This window comes from Vombatus ursinus, unplaced genomic scaffold (assembly GCF_900497805.2).
Source record: "Vombatus ursinus unplaced genomic scaffold, bare-nosed wombat genome assembly UNPS02014770.1, whole genome shotgun sequence".
NCBI classification, from domain to species: Eukaryota; Metazoa; Chordata; class Mammalia; order Diprotodontia; family Vombatidae; genus Vombatus; species Vombatus ursinus.
This window is the reverse complement of record NW_020954548.1, coordinates 30988066-31014548: the sequence shown is the minus strand read 5'-3', so window position 1 is coordinate 31014548 and position 26483 is coordinate 30988066. Positions and strand designations below refer to the sequence as shown.

Below are 26483 nucleotides of genomic sequence, written 5' to 3'. Positions count from 1 at the left end.
CATAGGACTTAGAGCTTGAAAAGACCAGCTCCCTACTTTTTCAGATTGCAGTCCAGAGAAGAGAAGGGACTTGTTCAAGGCTACCAGGTGTGGTAAACAAGGAAAGCCAGGATTTAAACCCAATTCATTTAGCTACAAAAATCTAGTGTTGTTACTACTATACCACACTCAAAGTAGGCTATTCTTCCAACTTTCAATCAATAATTTGTGCATTATTGGCTGTGGGGGACATGATTTACCAACTTTGCTTGTCTCCCTCCACCTTATTATGCCCATGGATAGAAGCCTTTGAAAGGCAGAGTCCTTTTGAAAAGATAGCAAATTCAGGCTTGTACATACCAAGGTAGCCAGGGAGAACTCATTGCCTGCCTGCTTCCCTCTAGCAAGAAAGAAGACCAGGGAAGATGAGTGGAAAGGGAGAGGGTCTTAGCCAGGGCTTATGACTGGATATCATCTGCATGTTTGCCACACAGTGGGGCAACTGCAGAGTCAACCCCAGACTTTTTCCTACCGACCGGGGGTCATGTGGGTCTTTAGGTGTTGTTTGCAAGGAGAGGATTCCAATTCATAATGTTGTAGGTTGGGTTTGTACTCTCTCTTCTTCAGCATAGGACTATGCTAAGCTCAAGCCAAGTATCACTCATTGGGGTATATTAAACAAGGCACCACTCTGGAGAGTCACTACTTTCCCCTCATTGAGAATCAGTAGCAGCTAATACTGAGTTCCTTCTTTACACTTTACTGCCAACTCTGTTTGCCCTTGGACTATCACTTCCTATGCTGGAGTGCCCTAGACTTCGTATTACACTATTTTCTCTTCCTTTCCATGACAGAGCATAGCAACCCCTGGCTTGGATTACCTGTTTCATCCCTGGAAATGTTCCCATGGCCTCTTCCCACACCTAATAAAGCCAGAGGGACATATACACAATAGGAAGTCATCCGTAGGAAGATTTTGGTTATCCTCAAGGTTGGGTTAATTATCCTGTTATGAACCACATCCTGACTCAGACCCCTTAAAATTACATTTGTGCCAGATACAGAGAGGGTAAGGGTAGGAGTGTGTCTACATTTAGCCTCAACCTTCCCACAGCACTGCTAAAAGGCATTGAGAAGAACAAAGAAACTAAAGGCCTTCCCCCACCCCAGGGTGTAAGCGTCTGTAAATGTTAGTATTATTGATCTTTATGGCATTAGATGTGCCAAGAAACGTTACTGAGAGTTCAGTTTTCAGTGCAGGTTTCTCATCTAGTAAATGGGTCAGTATTTAAGTAGATACTTCATCAGGAAAGATGTGAGTTCAAAAAATGCCCCTTCTGTTTACAAGTTGTATGATCATGGGCAAGTCTGAAACTCTCTTAATTCATTTCACTTCTGTCCTTTGGCACTGGCCTTACTCCAAGGTCAGATAAGGTCTTCACGTGTGCAAAGCTCTTGGCAGAGCTTACATCCTTATGCTTCTCAGCTCTCACCATTCTTGTTATTGCCATTTTAGGGAGAGTCCTACTTTTATCTTTCTTGTAGTTTCCCCCTATTCTTTTAGTCCTGCAAAGGAGTACATTTCCGCCCTCACGCATCTTGCCAGTGGATTTTCATAACTACCATTTCCACTTGCCTGCCAGTTTGGGAGGAGGTAGAAAACTGAAGTTTCTACATTCCAGAACTAGCAAAGGAGTCAACATCATACTGGGTGTGAAATTCTCAGGAGACTGGGAAATTAACTGGGGCAAAAGTGTACACATGTGCTTTTTATTTATGTTGTATGTTAATACTCCTCTGAAGTCCCACCCCAGGGCCTCCTCACAGAGTGCAGTGGCCCTGGGTTCTTGGGGCTATATTAGAAGAGTGTAAATTCTGTCAAGTTCTCCCAGTCTGTAAAGGCCTGGTCATGGGGGTATGTCTGGGATTTGAGAAACAACTTAGTCAAATTGGACAGTCTCATTGTCAGGGTAGCCACAAGCAAGGTCATAATATTTTAAACCCAAGCAACTCTGGGCAGCTAGGAGGTATAGTGGATAGAGTGCTAGGCCTGGGATCAAGAGGACCTGAATTGAAATCCAGCCTCAGACACTTACTAGCTCTGTGACCCTGGGCAAGTCACTTAACCTCTGTTTGCCTCAGTTTCCTCAATTGTAAAATGGGGACCTTAAAGAAGGAAATGACAAACCATTCCAGTATCTTTCCAAGAAAACTGCATAAGAAATGGGGTCATCAAGAGTTGGACATGACCAAATGACTTAACAACAACCAGAACTCTCAAAGACTATCTTACTAAGTCATAGAGAAATTGCCATTCATCTCCATGGAGGGAATACCCACTCTGACCCGCTGTCAGGACCTTCAAGCATTCAAGCACTAAGAGCACATAGAGTTACCTAACCAATTTTGTGTCTGTTTTACCATGGAGGATCTCAGAGCCTTCATTTTTCCATTCTTCAGTGGGAGCCGTGAGGTGCTGGATGATGGTTCTATACCTGGTGATGGATTAGGGGCTGCAGGTCTGGATTCCAGCTTCTATGCACACTTAAAGCGTAATTGGATCTGGACTAGCTACATCATTAACAAGACTAGAAAGGTGAGTTCTTGAGCTGACTCAGTGTCATTGTAGTCAGTTATTGATGTTGTTATACAGTTCATATATGAAAGAGCATTTAGGGTCAAGGACCTGGCTTTGAATTCTGACTCCTCACCGCCTGTGTGCTTCCGGGCAGTTCACTAGCCCTCCTCAGGCTCCAGTTTTCTCATCTATGAACGGAGTTGGACGAGGTGACCTTTTAGGTCCCTTCCAGCTCCAAGCCCATGATCTTAAGATTGCAGTTACTGATAATTTACATACTTAGAACTTTTTGCCCTATGAAAATTTCTGTATAAGCAAAACTGGAGTTAAATCAGAAGCAAATGTTTAGTTCAGTGTGTCAGAAGATAGTGTCAGGTGAAATGCTCTTATCAGAGCATGGGTGTGATCTCTAGGGGGAAGGACCTTGAGAAAAGGTTGTCTTAAGGGAAGATACCGTCTCAAGCCTGGCAGACAGCTCATTCATAATTGGTTATTTTCCCAGTTGATAAGAAGACCTCACTCTCTACTTTGCCATTCCTGTCAGCCTGGAGAGACAGGGTTAGTAGAGCTCCCAGAATTCACTTTGAAAAGGAGATACAGACATAGGTCATCCCTCCATGTGTCCAAACCGACCTGTTGCTGCCCTCACAGAGCAACAGAAATCTGCACACTAATCAGGACTCGGATTTCCCTGATTCCCCCCCCCCCCCCCCGCCGGGGGTCTCTTCAGCACGTTTAGCCTGAGACCATTCCACCTTCTCACACAGGCTGATGATACACATTGGTGTAATTGACAGTGTCAAAATCATCAGCCTCTACCCGAACCTTTATTAAACACCTTGAGCATTATTGCTATCCCCTGTGGGTAGAGCTCACTGTAGGTGTGAACAGTCCTTATAATTGTCTTGTGTCTCTGAATGCTGCTGACAGAGCTGAAGGGAAAATTCAAGGTCATCTAGTTCAATTAAACATCTTTGTGGCCTATATGCCTGTTCTGTCCTTTTCCAGTTCTAGATTTTCTTTGGATTCTTCCCCTCTGGGGTAAAATTTCCAGGAAACAGCATAAAAAATATATCATTTTTGCAGAAACAAGTTAAAAGGTTTCAAAGAAGAGGCTCAAGGAAAACATTATATAAAGGATAATACACTAATGGGCACTGTAGCATGCATGAGAAAATTCTCTTCTCTAGACCAAGTTGCAGGCAGCTTTCCTCTGTTATTACTAAATTATTTTCTGGGCTTCGTTAAAGGCTGTTGTGAATGTTAGTGAATTTATTGCCTGAGATACCTGGGCATTTCTTGATGCTTACACATATTTGTCTTTTAGGAGAATACAGTTTCAGAAAATGGCCTTACAGTGAGGCTCCAGACGTTTTTATCCAAACGCTCTCTGCCACTAAGCGCTGCAAGTAAGTCTTACTCTGTGCTTCAGTGGTATCTTCAGTTCTTCCCAAATGTGGAACTAATGATACTTCAACAGCAAAAAGCTTTCCAGTTTAATTTGGAAAGAGTTAGGCGTGTTCAGAAGTTGTCTTGAAACTAATGTTTGTGGTAATGTTTCTCTTTTAATCATTTTTAGGTAATAGGATAAATATTTTGGGAGATGCAAAAGCCCCCTCAGAACTCCCTGCTGAGACAGAAGAGCAGTTTGAGATTGGCAAAGAAATGACACAAGACAGAAACGAGAGGGTGAGGGGTGGCAAAAGCCAGAAACGGAAAAGGCTCAAAAAGGACCCTGGGAAGAAGGTTAAGAAAAGGAAGAAAGGTGATTGGTCACTTGCAGTTTCATTTCCCTTTTCTGTTGCTACTCTAGTTTCTTGATTTCACTATATTACCTGTGAAAATTACATACCAAACAGGTCTTAAATCTGTTCTCTGCTGTTTTCTGTTCTCTCCCTTCATTTGAGATACTTAAGTTTTGTCATTGCCATTTCATTTTCCCAATCAGACTACCAGATGAGGAGGGATCCTTGCACTTTCATATACGTTTTCCCAGCTTTCTTTATATTTGTCTTTTAAAGAGTAGTCATTCTCTCAGTATGTCTAGTTTCCTGTCTTGATTCAAACCTCTGATTATGTTTCTTGCAAATTCTTATCTAAATATACACACCTTGCAAAAATTCTAATCTCTTTTCTGTTTTCTCTTTTCATCTCTGTACGTACACCAATTAAGTCAAAATTTAACATCATTTTCTATTTTGAAACTTCTTTCAAAGACCAGGCAGGGTAATTAAAACCTGCAGGGCAGGGTTCCACGACTCTTTCAGAATTGAATCAGGAACTCAATCGCATTGCTCTTTGGATTTGCATCTTAAGATTGCACATCAGATGTCTTTTACAGGGAAAAACAGTTTGAGATGAAAGGAGGCATATTTGATTTTTTTTAGATTGCTTTATTTCAAAGAAGTAGCCCAGATTTTTCCATAAAGATCTAGCTGGTGTGGCTATTTAAATTTTAAGAAAAATCTAGGTTTTTATTTGAAAATGAATCCAAAGATATCTTAAGTTTTTCATCCATATATTGTGGGGATAGGGAAGTCAGGAAACTGGATTCGTTTGACTGATATCCTTCAAAATGGAATTGCAACAGTTGAATTATTACCCTTTGGATAAACCATTGTGGAGGTGTTTGAGCAGGTTAATATAGGAGGGCCTATCAAGATCTAGATTTATAATTTATTAAGAAAGGTCAATATTATGGATTTGGATTGACATTTTCTTGCCCTACTTCTTTTTTCTTTTTTAAGAATAGTTGTAATTTGTAAAACAAAACAAAACAAAAAAATCTGGAAAATGAACTTTTGGAAACTGGTAATGCCAGGTAACATCCACCATCTGTAACTCAGAATCATCACCTGTAGCTTCCACCTACGGTCCAGACACTAAGGGGGGAGGAGGAGGGAGAGAGCCCTGTGCCCACCCAAAGCGATGGCTGTGAAATCTGCAGACAGTGAGGTTTTTTCAGCTGTAAAATGAGGGAGTTGGACAAGATCATCTCTGAGGTCCTTTTCGGTTGTAAAGCCTATCAAACTGTGAAATGTAAGCATGGTGTTTGTTAGAAGAAACTAAGTCAGCATATTTATTCCTCTGATGTTTAGGAGAAAAGTCAGAAGAAAAAAGCAAAAAAATGCGCTACCATGATGAGGCTGACCAGAGTGCTCTGCAGAGGATGACGCGTCTGCGCGTGACTTGGACCATGCAGGAAGACGGGCTGCTGATGCTTTGCCGAATTGCCAGTAATGTCCTAAACACAAAGGTATCAGTCAGCTGCTGCAGTCTTTCTTTGCCATGTCCATTTCATTCATTCATTTGACAAACATGTACGTGCCTCTTATCCAGGCACTCCTGAACATGCTTTTGCTCCCACCTTACCCTCCACCTGTAATGTGCCCCAGTATTGTATTTCTAGCTCATAGATTAGTTAAATGTTGTGTCTGGCCCTCTGGGGCTTCCCTCCACTGCACTGTCACTTGAGTTTTACAAATGTTCAACTCAGTCCAACCATTATTTGCTGAGCTCCAGTTCTGCGCAAACCCTGGGTAGGGAATACAAAACCCCAACAATTTATCCCAGTGATGTCTTTTGAATGTTTAGTTTTTAGATTTTCACTGAGAAATCAGATCTTCAGCAGGAAAACATCCTTTTAAAAATCTGGCATCTTTTGGTTTGTCTCATCCTTTGGAGCATTCACTGGAGCAGGAACTGTGCCGACCACTGTGAACCTGTGCAGCACAGTCTGAGGGCCTCTGCTCTGGCTCCAAGGCACTAAGGAGTAATAGTCTCCTTCTCATGTTCCTTCAGACATTCCCTAGACCCCCTACTTGTGCATAAAGAAGAACTGAGCCTTCCTGGGTCTCTCTCCTCCATTCTGTGTCTGGACCGCAGGATGTCTCCACCGGTTCTCTTGGGTACCCGGGCCACTTCACAGCAGCACAGTAACACAGAGTAATGCATGAGCTAGGCAGCAGTATCTCAAGGCCCTTCATCCTTCTGTTTCCCCTGTCCTGGGCACTCTTCAGATGAGATCCTCGGCACCCTTGCTGCGTGGACTGCCCCAGCTCACTGAGGTACTCCAGATGGGATCTCTCCGGAGCAGAGCACCCTAGAGTGCTCCCGTGCACAGTCCTCAGCACAGGCCTCAGCCTTTCCTAACATGCACCGACATCTCATCCGCTCTTGTGGTTCCACATCTCACTCTTGACGCATGGAGCTGACGCTGCTCCTAAAAGCTCCAGGTCTTTTCCACACAAGCTACTCATTAGCCATGCCTCCCCAACCTTGTACTTTAACTGATTTTTCTTTTATAAGCCAAGTGTAGGACTTGGTAGAATGGAAAAGATATTGAATCTGGGGTCACAGAGCCTAAGTTCCTATCACTGTCCTGCCCCTCACTGCCTCTTAGACGCATCACTTAACCTTTTGAGTCTGTGTTTCCTGTAAAATGAGAGGGTTAGGTTAGATAGCCCTTCAGAGGTCCCTTCCAGCTCTAAATCAGTATCCATAATCCTCAGGTCTGAGGTTCTGCTTTAATCTTTATATCCTCACCACTACCAGCAGTGGTACCTTGCATACATAGGTACTTGGTAAATGTTTTTTTAATAAACGAATTGGTGCTGCATCCAGTATGTTCCCAATTCTCCCTCCTTTACAGTGATGATATAAGGATAAGGAATGTATGATGCCCCATGAAACAGTTGTAAATAAACTCAAGTGCTAGTCATTGTAAAATGTGCTTTAAGGAAAGGCTCCATAAAGTATTTATCACTCTGTGTCACCAACACAGCTCTGTTACACAATTTCTCACAATAACCATATTAGAGAAGTGTAAAACAGAGTATCGTGGGAGGTTCAAGAAAGAAGGTCCTTCAAGCCTGCTATTGTGTCTGTGGGAGGGTGGGTGTAGGGTGAGGTAGAGGGGGCAAAAGGACAACCATGCAGGAGAAAGGAGGCTCCTGCCTACCTTGCACATTATTCCCCTTCCTTCAAATCTTTGACCTTCCAGCCAAACTGGCTTTCTTGCTGTTCCTTAACTCAGCATTCCATCTCCCACTTCTGGGCCTTTGCCTGGACTGTGGCCTGTGCATGCATGGCATTCACTTTCTTCTCTCCTCACTTCACAGAATCTTTGGCATACTTAAAGGTTGAACTCAGACACTATCTCCTATGGAAAGCCTTTCCAGAGGCCCCTAATTATTGGTGTTCTTTCCCTCCTCAATCTGTGTTGTATTCACTTATCTGTGTAAATGTTGTTATTCCATCCCTCTCCCTCCTTGTAAGCTCCTGGAGGATAAGGATTGTTCATTGTTTTGACTTTGTGTCCCCAGGTTCTAGAATAGTGCCTTCTGCATTTTGAATGCTTAATAAGTGCTGGTTAAATTATTGAACTGAAGGAGTTGGCATTTGAGGTGAGCTTTAAAAGATAGAGAGGAATTCAGGAAAATAAAGAGGAGAGTGTTCTAGGCAGAAGGAGCAACATGATCAAAGAAGTGGGATGATTGCATTTATATTTGTGGAACAAAAAGTAGTGTAGTTCTCCTGGAACATAAAATCCATGTATGGGAGTAATATGAATTAAGACTTGAGAGATAGGGTGACATCGTGTTAAAGGTGGGGGTTGATTACTAAACAAAGGAGTTTGACTTTTTCTTGAAGAAATCTTATTTTTCTATCTTCCATATTTGATCTAGGTGAAAGGCCCATTTGTTCCATGGCAAGTTGTCCGGGATATTTTGCATGCCACTTTTGAAGAGTCATTGGATAAAACATCCCATTCAGTTGGGCGAAGAGCTCGCTACATAGTCAAAAATCCACAAGCCTATCTGAACTATAAGTAAGCTATTTGTAAAGAAATATTTTTTACCTGGAGTTAAGGTGATTCTAATAATTCTTGCTCTCAGTATTAAAGTTTTCCACATAATAAACCTTAGATAGGACAGGTGTACTTATACTGTACACACCTAATTTTTGTTCTAGACCTGTGATTTCATTGAGATAGGGAATTCACACTTTGGAAAATCCCTCCACGGATGCAAACTGGCAAATTGTGTGTAAGTTATAGTCTTAGAGAGTTGCATGGGGTCTGATGGTTTAAATGACTTGCCTGTGGCTACACAGCTAATGAGTAGTAGGATTCCAACCCAGCATAAGGTCTGATGTACAGCAGGCTTCTCGATTGATGGACATGAATCAGGTTGACTCAAATCTGGGTCTTCCTGAAGATAGAGCCAGGCCTCTGTCTACTATGACATGCCTTTCTCCATTTTACAGATGAGGAAACTAAGGCTTCGAGAGGTTAACAGCTTGCCCAGTGAGTGGCAGACTTAGGAGATTAGCACAGTCTATTATTGCTTTTGCTACGAGACAGAATGTGGTTCGGTGGCAGTAACACTGACCTTTGAGTCAAAAGACCCAGGGTTTGACTCCTCCCACTTAGTAGCTGGGTGATCATGGGCTAATAGAACCATGCCGGCACCATTTGTCAACCCCTGCAAAGAAAGGATTCCTTTTCTCAGAGCAACCGCTCCAGGTGGCTTCTTGCCAATTCCCCCAGCCTTAGCCCACATTCTCCTCCCATCTTCCATATCTTTCCAGCACATCCCTTGGAGACTCAGGGGATAGACTTCTAAAAGCTCATTCCTACTTTTAAAATATCGGGAGAACACTGACTAGACAGCTGGAAATCCAGGTGCCGTCCTGAGTGAATTTAATCAAGTCATTTTGGCTTTCTTCTCGGAACTTGGTTCTAGAACTGGAGAATAAAGGCCAGCACTGCTTATTGGCACCCAAGTATCATCCGGGAAATGCCCTGAAAGCCCATTGAACTTTCTAAGTAAATCCATTATGCTGCTATAACCTTCTAAGGCAGCCCAAAACAAAAAGATTTAATTGGATGCCTTCAAAAACACTCAAAGCTCTCCCACCAGCCCAGTCATTCCTACAAAGCAATCAGATAACCCTCTTGAAAGAAAGAAAGCTCTTGATTCATGGTAAGAAATGGTGTGAACATTGGGCACCAATTCTTTTCCTATTTAGATAGTTCTCCGGTTCCTAAAACTGGTACTTTTAAGTTGGGAGCTTTGTGAAAAAGATAACACCCAAGAGATAAGCTGCACTGTGCCGTAGGGGAATCAACATCTCTGAGTCCAAGTCAGGAATTTGAGTCCTACCTCTGACACTTACTAGCTCTCTGACTGGCCTCAGTTTCTTCATTTGCAGAATACAGGAAATAATACTTGTGCTCCTCATCTCTTAGGGTAACCGTGAGGAAAGCACTTTGGAAACGTCAAAGAACTATTATTAATGTATCTACTACCTTTCGTTCTTTCTTCTGGTGCAGTTGTTACAACCATAACTGAAGCACCCCTGAGTCAATTCTCTGGTATTTCAGAACATGAGGGACCTTAAAATACACAAAATCATTTTATTTATCTTCTCCTGATGCAGAGTTTGCCTTGCAGAGGTGTACCAAGATAAAGCTCTCGTGGAGGATTTTGTAAATCGAAAACAGAACTATCAAGACCCTGAGGTAAGAATGGTGTCATTGCTATGAGGCCTTAAAACCAAGAACAGTGCGACTTCTGGCCCACAAAAGAAGTCTCTTATTTATTTGGTACCGAGTACCAGTGCTGGACTTTGACTGGCAAACATGGGATTTTTCATGACCATTTGGAAAATCTACTTCCCAGTTCCTTGAGTTTGAACTTTACTCAACTGGCTCCCATAGTCACTTTTTAAATGAGGTTAGAAGTTTGAATGCTCCTATGCCTCAGGCCTGCATTGAAAAGGAAATGGAGCAACTCTTCAGAGATCGTATCCAGGTTATTTGCTAACTGTCAGACATCTCTGGAGAGCTAAAGAAGAAGGTACAAAGTTTGCTTTCTGAGAACGCCTGCAATTCTATAAGGACCCCAGTGCTTCAGGTGCGCAGAACCGTATAAGGATGGAAGGACACCAAGTGGCAGTGGGTCTCTTAGATTGAAGACGAGGAAATTGGGGACAGGCAGCTGACAAGTTAGGTAGATGTATATTTCTTCCCAGTTCAGCTCCTTTGCTTTTCCCATTGTGGTGTTAGAAAAAGAGCTTAGAGTTGGCAGCTGACAAGGTCAGTTTTCTTAAACTGGCTGCTAAATGAACCGAGAGAGTACAAACTCCTCACATTTTTCACTCTCTGGACCTTCTCTTTCCCCTTATCATACTTTCTTTTGTACCATAGTTCTATGTGTACATGGCAGTTCCTCTCAGATAGATCATAAGCTCCTTAAGAGCAAGGTTTGTGTCACATCTGGCTTTATATTTTCCCCAGTGCTTGCAGCATGGTGCCTTGCATACAGTAGGCATTTAATAAATGCTTGTTGAAATGAACTGAACTCTACTGAATAAGATCAAACATAATGCTAACTGGGCATGAATTAATAAACAGAAAATGTTTGTTGACCCAATTTGGAGTCAGAAGATCAGAGTTTTTATCATCTCTGAAACTTATTATCTGGGCAACCCTGAACCAGACACTTTAGCTCTCCCAGCCTCAATTCTCAAATAAGGATACCAATACTTAGGCTACTAACCTCTCTGAGAGGTTAGAGAAAGAACTTTATTAAACCTTAAAGTACATTGGGCAGCTAGGTAGTACAATGAATAGAGTGCCAGGCCTGGAGTCAGGAAGACTCATTTTCCTGAGCTCAAAGCTGACCTCAGACATATTAGCTGTGTCGCCTTGGGCAAGTTACATAACCCTGTTTGCCTCAGTTTCCTCATCTGTGAAATGAACTGGAGAAGGAAATGGCAAACCACTCCAGTGTCTTCGCCAAAGAAAACCCCAAATGAAGTTATGAAGAGTCAGACGTTACTGAAAAACAACAAAAGTGCATAGAAACTTAAGCTGTTAATTTCCCCTTGGTGATACGATATTGCAGACTCTTGGAATCAGCAAAGCCAGAACTAGGCAGTCTTGTTCCTGGTGTACATTAAGGTGAAGGAGAGGGGGTCACTAGGCAGAGGTGTGACCCCAGTTGTCAGAGGAGTCTGACCTCTGTCCCTGAAGGAGGTGGGGAAAAGGTAGACCCTGGAAAAGGGACAAAGCCTCATACTTATTATAGTTCCCATACTTATACATGTAGACCCATACTTATTATAGTTCTCCGATAGAACACTTATTTTTCTTTTCTGTACGCACTAGAAAGGTACTGTCTCCTGGCCTCCCAGTTTTGAGAGTGTAGGAGGTGGCTAAATGAGGCCCACTTTAGGGACAGGCTGATGACATGCATTATGAGGTAACTGACTGGATGAGACTTAGTATAACCTTTTGGGAAGGGAAGGGAAGGGCTTTAATGTTTCATCCTCTTCTTTCAAAAGGTTTGTGCTGAAGAGTTTAAAGAATTTGTGGAGAGGCTTAAAGAGAAGTTCAGTTCTTCCCTGAGGAATCCTGACCTCGAAATCCCAGACACCCTGCAGGAGTTGTTTAGCAGGTACAGTACTTCCAGGACAGTTTGTGTGGTTCATGTTGTGAGAGAAGTGCAGTCAGCCTGAGGCTCCCACATGCTTCTCTCTTGGACGAGCTGTAGTATGAAAATCATGATGCTGTCTAATTGTACTTGGCTCCACATTTAATGGTTGCCTTGTGCCTCCCTATTCCCTTGGGCAACCAGCCCAGACTGGCTGCTCCACCCACTCTGCCTGAGTCCTGCAATACTTGTCTGCTTACATTAGGGCTTTAGGGGAAATTAACAGCCTTACAGCAGCCTCACTAGAGAAGGATGGGCTATTATTATTAGGTTCCTGGTTTGATTAGCTTTGCTTCCATTTCCATTCTTGTTGCATAGGAACCTATGACTAGAGTGTCCCCTGACACTTACTTGTGCTCCTGAGTAGTCCTCTACTTCCAAACTTTCACGTTGATGAAACCAGATTTCCCATGCTTGGCTCAAGTTTGAATGATTTCTCTGTTTTACATTTTCACTGAGAAAGTCCCTTCAGTTTGAGTTCTGAAGTCCCTTCCTTTAAACAGTTTCTGTTTATTAATTCAAGCCCAGTTAGTCATATGTTTGGCCCTAACTCCATAGAATCCATTTCATTTCAACAAGCATTTATTAAATAAATCCCTGCTATATGCAAGGCACTGTGCTGTGCACACTGGGAAAAATGCAAAGTCAGTGGTGGCATATACCATGATCTTAAGAAGCATGTGGTCTTCCCAAGGGGAATTACCAAACACACGAAGAACTATGGTACAGAAGAGTGTGATAAGGGGAAAGGAAGGTCCAGTGGAAAATGTGGGAAGTTAAGGTTCATCTAGTACCCAGCTTAAGAAGAGTCCTCGTTGTCAGCCTTCCAACACTGATGATAAGTGACTAGTGTTGCCCAATGTAACCTTGGAGAAATTATTTCTGGACCTCAGTTTCTTCTTCTGTAAAATGAAGAGATTGGATTAGATGCCTTTAAGGTTACTTCCAGCTCTATGATCCTGTGGCCCAAGTTTTCTGTTGTACTGGCAAAATTCCAGAAAATGACTTGCAGAGAATATGCAGAGTTATAACTTTATTTTTTCACTAAAGTATTCATAAAGTGAATTAAAATTAAGTCATGCGATGACATTTTTAAAAAGAATTTTACAGTATCTTTTACTTGGAGACCTAAACCAGCCTAAACGTATCAAATTCGATGTCAAAGTAATGTTAATTCATTAGACTTCTCGGTGTGGCTCTAGACATCTGGGCTAGTCCTGGAGACTGGGGGTGAGGTTGGAGGGGAGGGTGTAGGGAGAAGTGGTGTAACTAGAAGATAGTTATTAGAGCCAAGGTGAAGACCAATATAAATAAGACCAGAATATCCCCAAGGAGTCAGACTAAGAAAAGCTGAGCTAGACCAGTGAAGCTGTTTGGAATGTTGTTTATGTGAAAAAGCCAAGAGTGGATTACTCAGATGACCACGCAGGGCCCCCGGGCTATGGATTGTCTTTATAACCTGATTTATTCCTTGTATTATAGGATCCACCTTGTTCTCTTTCATCTACAAAATTGTGTCTAATTCCCCTCCTCTTCCTTTGACTTTTAACATTCAGGTTTGGGGTTGGTGCAAAGGGTTTACAGATGACCATCAAGGGACGTTAGGTTAAGTATGTCCCCCTGATATTAATCAGACAGTTCAAAGCCTGCTTTCTGCGTTGAAGAGTTCCCTTTTCTATTTCTTCTTCAGGTATAGAGTTTTGGCAATCGGGGATGAAAAGGATCAAAGCAGAAAAGAAGATGAACTTAACAGGTGAGTGTGGGCAGATGTCACCCCTGTAGTCATTAGGCCACCCGTTGTTTTTCTTAGAATTGTCTGCTTGATGAGAGGCAGTGTGGAAAGAACTTTGAATTTGGAGTCAGTCAAAAGACCTGGGTTTGGGTCCTAATTCTGCCACTTCCTGGCTGTGTGACCTTGGGCAATTCACTTCATTTTCTGTGGCTTAGTTTCCCCATCTGTTAATGAAGGGGTTAAATGAGATAATCTCATAAGGTCCCATCCAGCTCTAAATCCTACAATCCTAGGAAGATCTTTGCCTTTTTACCTTGGAAATGAAAATGGCCCACAAAACTTCTGTTGCCAAAAGTTCAAACCTATTAAACAAACAAAAGAAGACATCTTTCCTCCTCCCTATATTCTCATTCCCCAACTTCCAGCTTCTGGTCCTGGAGTCAGGAGATCCTGAAAGTCAGGCAGAACAGGTATGTCGTGGAAAGCATGTGCTCTTCACTTCTCTGCATTAGAGTGTGGGTTAGGAAACACAGGTTTTTGAGCTTCCTTCCAGCGCTCAAGTTCCCTGATTTTGTAACTGTGGTAGGTCTCCATTATCAAGGTGGGCTAAAAAAAAAGAAACCTCTTAGAGTTATTATCACATGATTTCTCCGTAGGAAAACTGCATTATGTCTACTTTTCTTTAAGTTCTAAAAACTAATATCAATTTTATATTTTAAATTATATGCCTTATGAAAAATCAGTTCTCTCTAGAGTAAAAGCTATTTTAAATTATTATATTATATTTATATTATATTATATTTATATTTATATTATATTATATTTAAATTATTATAAATTATAATCACTATATTAGTTGATTTGAGGTGTCTGATAAGGCAACATTATCTTCTGACTTGCCCCAATTGACAGTTTCAAAACATTTCTGTCTGCCAAAGACAACCAGCTAAGGAGATTCAATGCCAGGAAGTATTTTTTCTGCTTTGAATGTCTGTTATTTTATAAGATTGCTGATTCTTTTGTATCAGTATTGAATTCAGAGTGTCTCCATGGTTTGACGTTCTTGTGACCTGCCTATTCTGTTTCAGTGTGGATGATATTCACTTTCTGGTGCTGCAAAACCTAATCCAGAGCACTTTGGCCCTCTCAGATAATCAGATGAAGTTATGTCAGTCATTTCAGGTAGGTGTCAGATTGGTGTTTCCTCCTTAAGCATGGCATTTGCTGATGATTCCAGATGTTGCAGAGGAGGCTGCCATTTACATGCGTCATGTCTTTACCACTCTCTAGCCCATGGAATCTGAGAGGAGTCAGGGTCCATGCAAGCAGACAGTCTGCACTTCAGCAGAAAAAGGAATAGCAGCAACATTGAGAACAGGAAATTGGGCAAAAGGAGGAAGATGGGTGATGTCATTGAAGGAACAGTGAACATAGCCAGTTTGGGGAGTTCTTTTGTTCTTTTTTTACGTATGTTAGTGCCCAGAATTTTGCATGTTAGTGATTACTGCATGTTGAAAATATAATGTCCTGGGGACTTTAAGTCTTCTACTTTTCCAGAGAATTTAAAAACTCCTCATTTATCTTTTTGATACCCAAATGAAAAAGATAAGAGGAAGGGGAAATTAAAGTACATAAGTGTTTAATGGAACCTTGTACCACTAGTCCTAGCTTTTAAGAGATTTTACTACCTTCTTTTTTTAAAAAAAGTTAGTTATTATCTAAATAGAGAGCAACTTTCAGGGAAAGTGGAAGATTTAGAGAGGCCAGAGCTTCCAAATTCAATCCATTCTTTTATCCCAGGAGAGCCACAGTTCACCCCTTTGTCCTTGTGTAGATCCTTGCTCATTTTCTTGGAAATCAATACCCTTTCTTGCACCTGCCTTCTCTTCCCCTATTCCCCTGACACATAGCACAGTAGCATCTTCTCTCTTCTCCCATTTCATCTTGAAGCAGTTACCTGGAGATTTTCTAAGGGCTTTTTTGCAGATGGCATCATAGTGTAGTGGGAGGAAAAGTATTGAATTCAGACAGTCTGGGTTTAAATCCTTCCTTTATTGATTTCTCATCTATCAAAAGAGGGGCTTGGTCTGGATCCTTTTTAGAGTCCCTTCCAGCTCCAAATCCCCTTTGAACTATAGGGAAACAATAAAAATAATACATTTAAGGAGTTGCCACATTTTGAAAGTCATAGGATTTAAAGCTGAAAGGACCATAGGAATCTTCTGGTTTAACCCCCTTGTTTTACAGGTGAGGAAACTGAGACCTGGAGAAGCGAAGTAACTTGCCCAAGATTACACAGGTAGTAAGTTACAGAAGGATAATTCAGACCCAGGTCCTTTACTCCGTGCTGCAACCAAGTTATTTCTGGGATACCCTGGAACGTAAATCATCTCACCTCGCTCTTCTTTTGTTTCCTTGCCTCTCAGCTTCTTAAACTATTTATCCCAAAGGCTTGTCTTCCTGAGCCACCTCCTCTTTCTTCAAGCCCTACTTTCCACCTATTATAGTACTTCTTGTTAGTACTGTAGGTGGAGACAAAGGTAGCCCTAGGTGCTAATGTGGAGTGTTCAGGTGCATTCAGTTGAGTCCTCAGTTGAGATTCACTTACATCCCGAGGGAACTTCAGACTGGCTCTCTTTATCCTAATAGTAATCACCATGATAATAATATATATGGCTTTTCTTAGAGCAGCCCTTTGAGATAAATACAATGATTGATATGTGATCTCACCCATGTGGACGTTTCCACCAAATGGCCTGCGTCCACTTCTCTCTACTGACATCGTCTCTTCACAAGGATAGACACCAGCAGAGCACGCCAACTGTTGATCAGTTACCCCTTACTTCCGCTGCTTGAGTGGCCCACCTTTAATGGCTGCACCTCTCTGCTGGCATCTTTCACAAAATTCTCTTCTCTTGAGCCCTTCTTCACTGGTAACATGTCATAGCCTGTTCACATCCATCACTGCTTCTCAAGTGCCTTTGGGTTTGCCTTAGCTTTCTTTGTCTGTCTACAGTGTCTAAGATGTATAGCCTGATGTACTAGCTCTTGGGGTAGGGAGGGAACTTATTATATCTGTCTTCTAAATGAACTGAGGTGACCCCAGAGAGGTGGATCAATTTGCCTAAGATCACGTAGCTAGTAGGTAGTGGAGCAGAATTTCATTCCAGGCGTTCTGACCCCCAGTCTAATGCTTTGTCCCCCACATCATGCTTCCTCTTGTGCACAAGAAATCATCTCACATGACCCTCTGACGTGATTCACTTTGTGTTTGCTTTTAGCATTGAAGTTCAGTGCCTCTTTGTTTAATTTTATGCATACAAACTACTTTGATAAAGGGGAAGGATGAGGAATTTAATTTGGTGGGGGACGAGGTTATTTTTAAAACAAAAAATTTGTTTTATTGTCATTTAAAGCCAACACGTATATAGGAATAGTCTTAGTATCTTCAGGTATTAAAGGAGAAATATTCATTACTTTGGCCGCAAGGGGGAGCCCAGCAGAAACAGCAGGAAAAAAATATTTTGTGGTTGAGTTCCACAGCTCTGTTGTGGCTCATTCAAAGGGCATTCATTCAACAGATGTGTGTTAGTTACCTGCTGTTTGCAGAGCACTGTACTCGGTACTGAAGGAGGTGCAAAGTGGAGAAAAGACAGCTGTCCCTGCCCTCGTGGAATTTACTTTGGGAGGATAAAATGAGAAAGAAACAATAACCGTAAATCCCCACAAATTTAACTAAAATTCACTGTGAAATCCAGAAAGTAAAAGGTGTTTTGTTTTGGGGTAAGGACCATCAGAAGGATTGAGGGTAGAGGGTCATGGAAGAATTTCTTGGAGGAAGTAGAATTTTAATTGGATTTTAATAGAAAAATACTAGGGTATGAGCAGAGAAGTAACAGTCTGCTTCCATCTGAATTCTATCAACATGCCTGGGATCTCTGCAAATTCAAGTTTATTAGCTGCATGTGTTGTCTTTTTTGTGAGTAAATATACTTTCCTCCACATGTGAGATATTTCCTTAAATGCCATGGTGTGCTTTGGAGACCACACATTCCACCATTCCAAAGAGGTAGCAGTAAGCCATACTGTCTGAGGCAGCATGGTGTAATGAAAATAGCCCTGAACTGGGGATCAGGAAACCATTGTGGATTCCTGAGTTATTGTTTGCTCCCTGTCTGGTTTTGAACGACCTTCCCTTTTGAGGAGCTGGAGCAGCACTGTCCACAGAGTGGATCTTCGCCTTGTGGGGAGGAATCTAGATAGCCATCCATTCCAGTAGAGCAAGTATTTTAGTGCCTGCTATAGATAAGGCACTAGGGAAAACTAAGACATAGTGAAAACTAGGCCTTGGCCTCAATGAGCATGTGGTGTGAGGCCCTAAGTAGGATGGAAAGAAGAATATGGAGCCCATAAACCCATATAAGAATTCTAGGCATTTGACGGTTGCTAAGACCTATACAATGACGGTATTTTTGTAGACTAATCATCGGATGCCTCTTTTTGTCTTTAGAGGAGGGAAGCAGCCACCCAGAGTTGTAATATGTCATCCTTCCCTCCCCCATCAGCTCCATGCCCAAATCAAGCCTTTTCTACCTCCATAGTATCTCTTACATCCACTTCTGTCTACTGCTGCAGTCACCACCCTAAGTCAGACCTTCATCATCTCTAACCCCCACTGTGTACCAGTAGTCTCTTATAGGCCTGCCTGCCTCTAGTCTCCCTGCACACTAATCCATCCCACACACAAATTTATAGAGTCAAAGCACAGAGTTGACCATTTCAAGTCCCTGCTCCAAAACCTGTAGTAGTAGCAGACTGTTCTGGCATCTAAAGCTCTTCATAGAATTTTAGAAATGGAAGGGAAGTCGTCATCATTGTCGCCTTCTGATCCAAAATTGCTCTCTCCAAAGTTATCAGTGATCTCTTAGTTTCCAAATCCACATTGTCCTTGACCTCTCTGCAGTCTTTGACACCACTGATCACCCTCCTCCTTGATGCTCTCTTCTCTCTAGGTTTTTGGGACACCAGCCTCTCCTGATTTTCCACCTACCTATCTGCCCACTCCTGCTTTGTGTCCTTTGCTGGATCCTCATTCAGATCCTACCCTCCAATCACAGGTGTCCCTCAGAGTTCTGTCCTGGGTCCTCTTTTCTCCCTCTACATTTGGTGATCTCATCAACTCCCATGGATTTAATTACCATCTCTATGCTGATGATTCTCAGTTTACCTTTCCTGCCCCAGTCTCTCTACTGACCTTTAGTCTCTCATTTCCAACTGGCTTTCAGACATCTCAAACTAGATGTCCAGTACATATATTATTTTCAATATATCCAAAACTGAACTCAGTATCTTTCTTCCTAAACTCTCCCCCCACCTTCTCTATTACCGTAGATGACAACAACCATCCCCCTAGTCTCTCAGGAGTCATTCTCCTTACTGCCTCTCACCCCTATATCCAAGCTATTGCTAAGGTCTGTCGATTTCACCTCTGTGACATCTCAGATATACTCCCCCGTTACTCCTCTGACACTGCCACCACTCTGGTGCAAGACCCTTATCACCTCATGCCTGGAATACTGCATTAGTCTGCTGGTGGGTCTGCCAGCCTCACGTCTCTCCCCACTCCAGTGCACCCTCCATTCAGCCACTAAAGTGATTTTCCTAAAGCACAGGCAGGTCTGACCCTGTCACTGCACTATTCAGTAAACTCCAGTGACTCCCTATCACCTCCACATCAGATACAAAATGCTCTGTTGGCATTCAAAGCTCTCCATATCCTAGCTCTGTCCCATTTTTCCAGTCTTCTTAGACGTTGTTCCCTACCATGGACTCTTTGATCCAGTGACACTGATCTTCTGGTTGTTCCATGAATAAGACTGTTCATCTCTCAACTCCAGTCATTTTCTCAGGCTATCTCCTTGCCTGGAACACTCTCCCTCCAACCACTGACCTCCTGGCTTCCTTTAAGTTCCAGCTAAAATCCCATCTTCTTCAAGAAGCCTTCTCCAGTCCCTATTAATTCTAGTGCCTTCCCTCTATTAATCATTTCCTATTTATTCTGTATTACATAGCTTACTTTCTATATATTTGATTACATGTTGTCTCCCCTGTGAGATTGTGAGCTCCTTGAGGAAGTTCCTTTATCTTTGTATCCTCAGTGAGCACAGCATAGCTCATAGTAAGTGTTTAATAAATGTTAATTGATCCAACTTCCATATTTTTTAGAGGAAGTCACTGGGGCCCAAAAGGGTAAAGCAGTGAGCTCAAGGTCACATACCTTGTATGGGGCAGCTAAGTGGTCTTTCTTTCTGTTCCACCACAATGCCCCTCTTCCTTCCTGTACTGATAATTATGAAATCCCAAAACTAACTCTGTGTTATATGGAAATAAATGTCATTGCAGGTAATTCCTGGGAAACTGCTTGGAGGGCCCTTCATCACAATCAAAAGGTGGATTTTTCTTCTTGGAGCTCCTTCAGGCCCAGTTAAAGAGCCCATTAATGAATAGTTAAGGAGAGTATCCAAAAGCCATATGAATGTCCCTTTAGAATCTATTTTAGGACATGAAGGTCAGAGAAATGTTACTAGGGGAGATGAGGATAAAAATGGAGGTTTTTACACTCTCCCCAGTGGAGCTGTAATTTCTGCCATGTGTGTCTGTGGATGTTTTGCTATAATGCCTGTTTGTTTATGTTAGTAGTTTGTGACAACTAGAACTGTTAATACAATCTTAGGTTATGCTAGTGTCCAAAACAGGAGCATAGGGGTTCCCAGGGGGAGCGGAAAGGAAGGAGGTCATAGTCTGTTGGCTTTGCTGTGGTTAGATATCATTTGCAATGTAGGGTCCAGTTTTGGGGTACCACATTTTAAAAGTGAGATCAGGAAGCTAGACCATGACCAGAGGAGGATAGGTCAGATGATGAGAGGTCTGGAAACTATAAATATGAAGAAAAATTGGACTGAAGGAAAAGGATGAAGAGAAGTCTAATATTTAAAAAGCCTACCCATGAGAATATATTGACTCTGTTTTCTCCCAGAGGACAGAAATACAGAATCAATTAAGGAAAGTTGATAGGCAGCAGTTTTTGTCTCAATGTGAGAAAAAGTTTGTTAACAATTAACACTGTCTAAAATTGAAATGGCATGCCCTGGGATATAGTGAGTTCTTATTTATTTTTGTGGAAATCTCCTCCGCTAATGAACTCATTTTCTTTCCCCTAAAACCCACTCCTCTTCCAAACTTCCCTATTTCTGTCAATGAACCACCATCCTTCTAATCACCCAGGTTTTTTACATTGGTGTTATCCTTAACTCCTACTCTCCATCCTCACATATCCAGTCAGTTGCCAAATCTTGCCATTTCTCCCTCTGCCATCTCTCATATCTGTCTCCTCTCTGCCACCACACTAGTTTAAACCTTCATCACCTTTCACCTGGAATATTATCAGCTTATTGCTTATCCTGCTTACCCTGCCTCAAGTATTCACTCTTTTCAATACAGCCTACATAAACTAATTGTCAAAGTGATTTTCCTAAAGTGACAGTCTGATTATGTCACTCAATAAACTTTATTGGCTCCCTGTTTTAGGATCAAATACAAGCTCCTGCTTGGGTTGTAAAGCCAACAACCTAGCCCCAACCTACCTTTCCAACTTTGTATATTACTCTCTTTCCCTCACTCTGTGGTTCAGCTAGACTGGCTATCTTGATGTTCCTACTAGATCTTCCCCATATTTGGAATATACTCACCTCTCTCCTCACTTCTACCTCTTATATAATACCTTGTTTCCTTCAAAACCATGCTCAGACTCTGCTTTCTACCTAAAGCCTTCTGTGATTCCTTCATCTTCCACCAAATTTAACTTGTATTTATTTTGTATATGCTAATTTATGTACCTGTTATCTCCCCAATAGAATGTAAATTCCTTGAGGACAGGGTTTGTTTCATTTTTATCTTTTATTCCTAGCACCTATCACATTGTCTGACATGTAGTAGGTAGACATTTAGTAAATGGTGTTGGTTGGTTCTTGAAATAGAGGTTAGAGAATGCTGCAAATAGTATTCATTATTTGGTCATGAGTTAGACTAAGGAACTTTTCCAGCTCTGTCAGTGATTATATGACTGGATGAATTTTGTTACACACACACACACACACATCTTTGATGGCAACCAGATGTTAGGGGAAGTAGAATATAGGTAGTCTACAACTACACTTCCTATGGAGGAACCTGAAACCCAAAAGGTCTTTAATCAGAGGGCAAACCCCAACTTCTTTAATCATTACTCCAGGACTAAGGAATTATTTCCTCTGTTAGACTACAGTGTCAATCATAGGCTCTTGCTTTATGGAAAAGTTCATCCACCAGACTATTTAGCAAAAAGAGAAAGATCAAAATAGGATGGGTGAGTCTCAATCCAGCAATTTGTATCCCTGTAATTATACTTCCCAGAAATCCTGGCATCCCATAGCCTTGGGCCTCGTAGGAGCATTTATAAAACTTTGAAGTTGGGAAAGGATCTCAAGTCAGCTACTCCATAGGTGCCCATATGCAACCCACAACACTCCTGAGTCCTGAGCCAGTTTAAAATGTATTTGGAAGATATTCAGCAAAATGAGTAAAAATAAAATAAAAGATGAATTCATTGTGTTTTAATACTAAGTCTATATATGACTCTCAAGAATTTTTATGTATATATTAGTGGCCCCTGTTTCTATTTGAGCTTGACCTCATTGATCTAATCCATTCCCTACCTAATGCAGAAATCTTGTCTACAGAATCCCAGATACAAATGATTGTTTGGCTTTTGTTCAGAGACCTGCAGTGACAGAAAGTTTCCAGCAGCTATCCATTCCGTTGTTGGACAGTCCTAATTAATAGGAAGTTTTTTCTGTTGTCTTATAACTTTTAGCCATTGGTCCCAGTTCTGGCTTCTGAGTTCAAATGAAAAAAGTATAATCTGTCTTCCATATGACAGCCCTTCTAGTGTTTGAAAGCAATGGTCATGTCCCCACTAAGTCTTAACCTTCTCATATGTGTTAAATAACAGTGGTGAAAACAGCATATCTTTTCTCATGTTCTTCTAGGAAACATAAATGTATTGGAAGGGACAAGGTCTCCACGTCTTCCTCACTGTGACCTTAGGATAAGTCACTTAACCTCTGTGCCTGATTTATCTTCTGGATGTAGCATTCTCTTACCCTTTGTTCCTTCCATGCTCAGATGATTATCAAGTAAAAGCCAGAACAGAGCCTTATGCATGAGAAAGAATCAGTACATTTTTATGGATTGATTTATAGAGACAATAATGGGTTCTATCATCCTTTTAATTTTTCTTTCTCAAACTCTAACCCAGCTGGGCTTCCAGGTTCCATGATAAACTTCACCAGCAGTTGGATCCACAGCAGGACAGGCAGCTTGGTTGACTTTTGATACGTAAACAAATAGTGGGACGGCCAATCTCCCTCCATATCTCTGCATAGTATCCTTTAAGATCTGAGAGGGACCTCTCCTTTGAAAGACCTGTTAGGATCAAAATATCACTTTTCTGGAAATCAGAGGGAAGGAATGCTGATTGATAATACCTAATTTCTTTTGTCCAGAGTTAGTGACCTGTCCTTTCTCTTAAATCGCACGACCCTTTGGACTTTTGTCCCTGAAGATGAGCTCAGTGAGGTCTCCTCATTGTGTCTTTGGTCAGTGGAAAGGACTGATCTTGTGACCATTGTGGCATTGCCTCCACAATCCCATGCTTGTGCTTTGTTACAGACTTTCCGTCTCTACCGAGAGTACAAAGACCACATCCTTGTGAAGGCCTTTGTAGAGTGTCAGAAGAGAAGTCTTGTGAACCGCCGTCGTGTGAACCATACCCTGGGGCCCAAAAAAAGCCGTGCCCTGCCCTTCGTGCCCATGTCTTATCAGCTGTCACAGACCTACTATAGGTGAGTTCCTATGTGTCTATCAGAACTCAGGGGAGGGGGCTTAATATTTTATGTTTTTCCAATTACATGTAAAAACAATTTTTAATGTTCATTTTAAAAAATTTTTGAATTCCAAATTATCTCCCTCTTTCCCTGCCTGCTCCTTTAATGAGAAGGCAAGCAATTTGGTATAGGTTATGCATGTGCAGTCATACAAAACATTTCCATATTAATTATGTTGTGAAAGGAAACAGATTCCCCCCCCCCCCAAAAGAAAGAAAAATGAAAAGTTTTAAAAAGTATGCTTTGATCTTCATTCAGATTCCCATTAGTTCTTTCTTTGGAAGTGGATAGCATTTGTCATCATAAATCCATCAGAATTGTCTTAGATCATTGTATTGCTGAGAATAGCTAATTCTTTCACAGTTGATTATTGTACATTATTACTGTTACTGTGTGCAATGTTCTCCTGGTTCTGTTCACTTCACTTTGCATCAGTTCACGTAAATCTTTTCAGGTTTTTCTGAAAGCATCCTGCTCATCATTTCTTATAGTGCAATAGTGTTCCGTTACAATCATGCACCACAACTTTGTTCAGCCATTCCCCAGTTGTTGGGCATCTCCTCAAATTCTAATTCTTTGTCACCACAAAAAGAATTGCTATAAATATTTTTGTACATGTAGATTTTTGAGCAGATAAGGTATAAGTTTCATCATATCATTTGTTAAGTTCTTTAGAAGATGGAATGGAGGGAGGGGAGACTAGAAGCAAAGAGACCAGTTGGGAAACTATTGGTATAGTCCAGAGGTAATGAGTGCCTAAAAGGATAGGTGCTCTATGAATGAAGAAAACGAGTTATATGCAAGAGGTATTATAGAAGTAAAATTGATTAGAATTGACAACTGATTGGCTGTTGGGAATAAAAAGTAAGTATCAGTGAGGTTTGATCCTGTATGATTGGATGAGTAATGGTGCCCTCGGCAGAAATAGGGAAGTGTGAAGGTATAGGTTGGAAGATCATGAGCTCTGTTTTGGACACATTGCATTTGAGATGCCTATGAGACATTGAGGTAGACTTGGAGATACAAGATTAAAGTTCAGAATAGAGATTAGGACTGGATATATAGAGAGGTCCTGTGAGTACTGATGATAATTGAATCTATGGGGACAGATGAGATCACCCAGTGTAGAGAATTTGGAGAGAAGGAAGAAGAGGTCCCCAGACCAGAGCCTTGGGGGACGTCTACACTTAGGTTAAGGATGGGACATGGATGATTATCCAGCAAAGAAGACCAAGAAGATTATTCAGAAGGGGAAGGGGAAGAACTAGGAAAACACCGTATTGTGGAAGCCAAGGAGAGAAAATGTCAGGTAGGTTGAGGACTAAGAAAAGAGGTCATGGGTCACTTTGAAGAGAGCAATTTTAGTGAGTGGTGGGGTCCAAAACCAGATTGCACAGGGTTGAGAAGGGAGTGGGAAGAGAGGAAGGGGAAGCACCAAGTACAGACAGCTCTTTTAGTTTGACTTAGGAAAGGGGAAAGGCGAAGGATGATAACATGAGGAAATGGCAGGATCAAATGAGGATTTTTTTTTAAAGGAGTCCTAGGGATGTTTGTAGGCACCTGGGAAGGAGCCAGTAAACAAACATGAAAGAAGGAATGCTTGAGGAAGTAAATTCTCTGAAGAGATGGGACGGGATGAAAACAAAAGCAACAAGTAGAGGGGTCACCCTTGGCAAGAAGAACTACCTGATTCTCAGATACTGGAGCAGAGAGGGACAAGGCAGAGAGATTTTTAAAGTGTGGAATTAGGGAACAGCAGAGGGTTCATGCTGGATGGTCTTTTTTTCTCAATAAGATAGGAGGTGAGTCCCTCAACTAAGGGGCAATATGAGTAAGTGGAGTGGATAGTGTGGGAGGCTTGAGAAGAGGCTTAGAATGGCCAGTGTGAGGAATGCGAGTCAGGGAAGGATTAAAGGATTATCACATATAACCACGAAGGTTTAGCTGAGATTAAATAGCAAATTGAACTAGGGTTCAGTTCAATAATAATGTTTCATTAAGGCAACCAGAATCATAGGTTTAGAGCCAAAAGGATCCTTAGAAATGATCAACTCTCACCTATTCATTTTGTAGATGAGGAAAATAAGACAAGTGAAATGACTGCTCTCTCCAGAGTTACCAGTGATCTCTTAATTACCAAATCTAATGGCCTGATCTCAGCATTTTTTGACTTCTCTATAGCCTTTGATACACTATCTCTCACCATCTTTCTCCAATCAGCTGTTAAGTCCTATGGATTCTGCCTTTGCAATAATTCTTGTATAAGACCCTTCCTCTTCTCTTGACACTGCCTCCAACCTGGTACAGGCCCTCTTCACCTCACATAGGAACTATTGCAGCAACCTTCTGGTCCCCCTGCCTCAGCTCTCTTCCCGTTCCAGTTCATCTTTCACTCAGTATCAGATTGATTTACCTAAAGCACAGGTCTGACCACGTCACCCTTCCCCTGATTCAGTAAATTCCAGCGGCTCCTTGTCACCTCCAGGATAAAATATAAAATCCTGTTTGGCTTCATAACCTGACCCCTTCCTACCTTTCCAGTCTTCTTATCCATTACTCCAGTCCACATATTTTATGATCAAGTGATTCCACTCTCAGCTAAAATCCCACTTTCTTCAAGAAGGCTTTCCCAATCCCCCTTAATGTTAGTGCTTTCCCTCCTAATCTCTCTCTCTTTCTCTCTCTCTCTCTCTCTCTCTCTCTCTCTCTCT

General features: G+C 41.7%; 1 protein-coding gene across 3 annotated transcripts in view; it reads left to right on the top strand.

Moving 5' to 3' along the window:
- Positions 1 to 26483, top strand: part of GTF3C1 (general transcription factor IIIC subunit 1) — a 121314-nt gene that overhangs the window by 81828 nt on the left and 13003 nt on the right. For all 3 annotated transcript variants that reach the window (XM_027862736.1, XM_027862735.1, XM_027862734.1), the window contains 10 exons: positions 2440 to 2575; positions 3885 to 3966; positions 4137 to 4322; positions 5656 to 5813; positions 8245 to 8387; positions 10001 to 10082; positions 11909 to 12021; positions 13748 to 13810; positions 14878 to 14971; positions 23558 to 23730. In XM_027862736.1, coding sequence (XP_027718537.1) covers positions 2440 to 2575; positions 3885 to 3966; positions 4137 to 4322; positions 5656 to 5813; positions 8245 to 8387; positions 10001 to 10082; positions 11909 to 12021; positions 13748 to 13810; positions 14878 to 14971; positions 23558 to 23730 — 1230 coding nt within the window. The remainder of the gene's footprint in view (positions 1 to 2439; positions 2576 to 3884; positions 3967 to 4136; positions 4323 to 5655; positions 5814 to 8244; positions 8388 to 10000; positions 10083 to 11908; positions 12022 to 13747; positions 13811 to 14877; positions 14972 to 23557; positions 23731 to 26483) is intronic.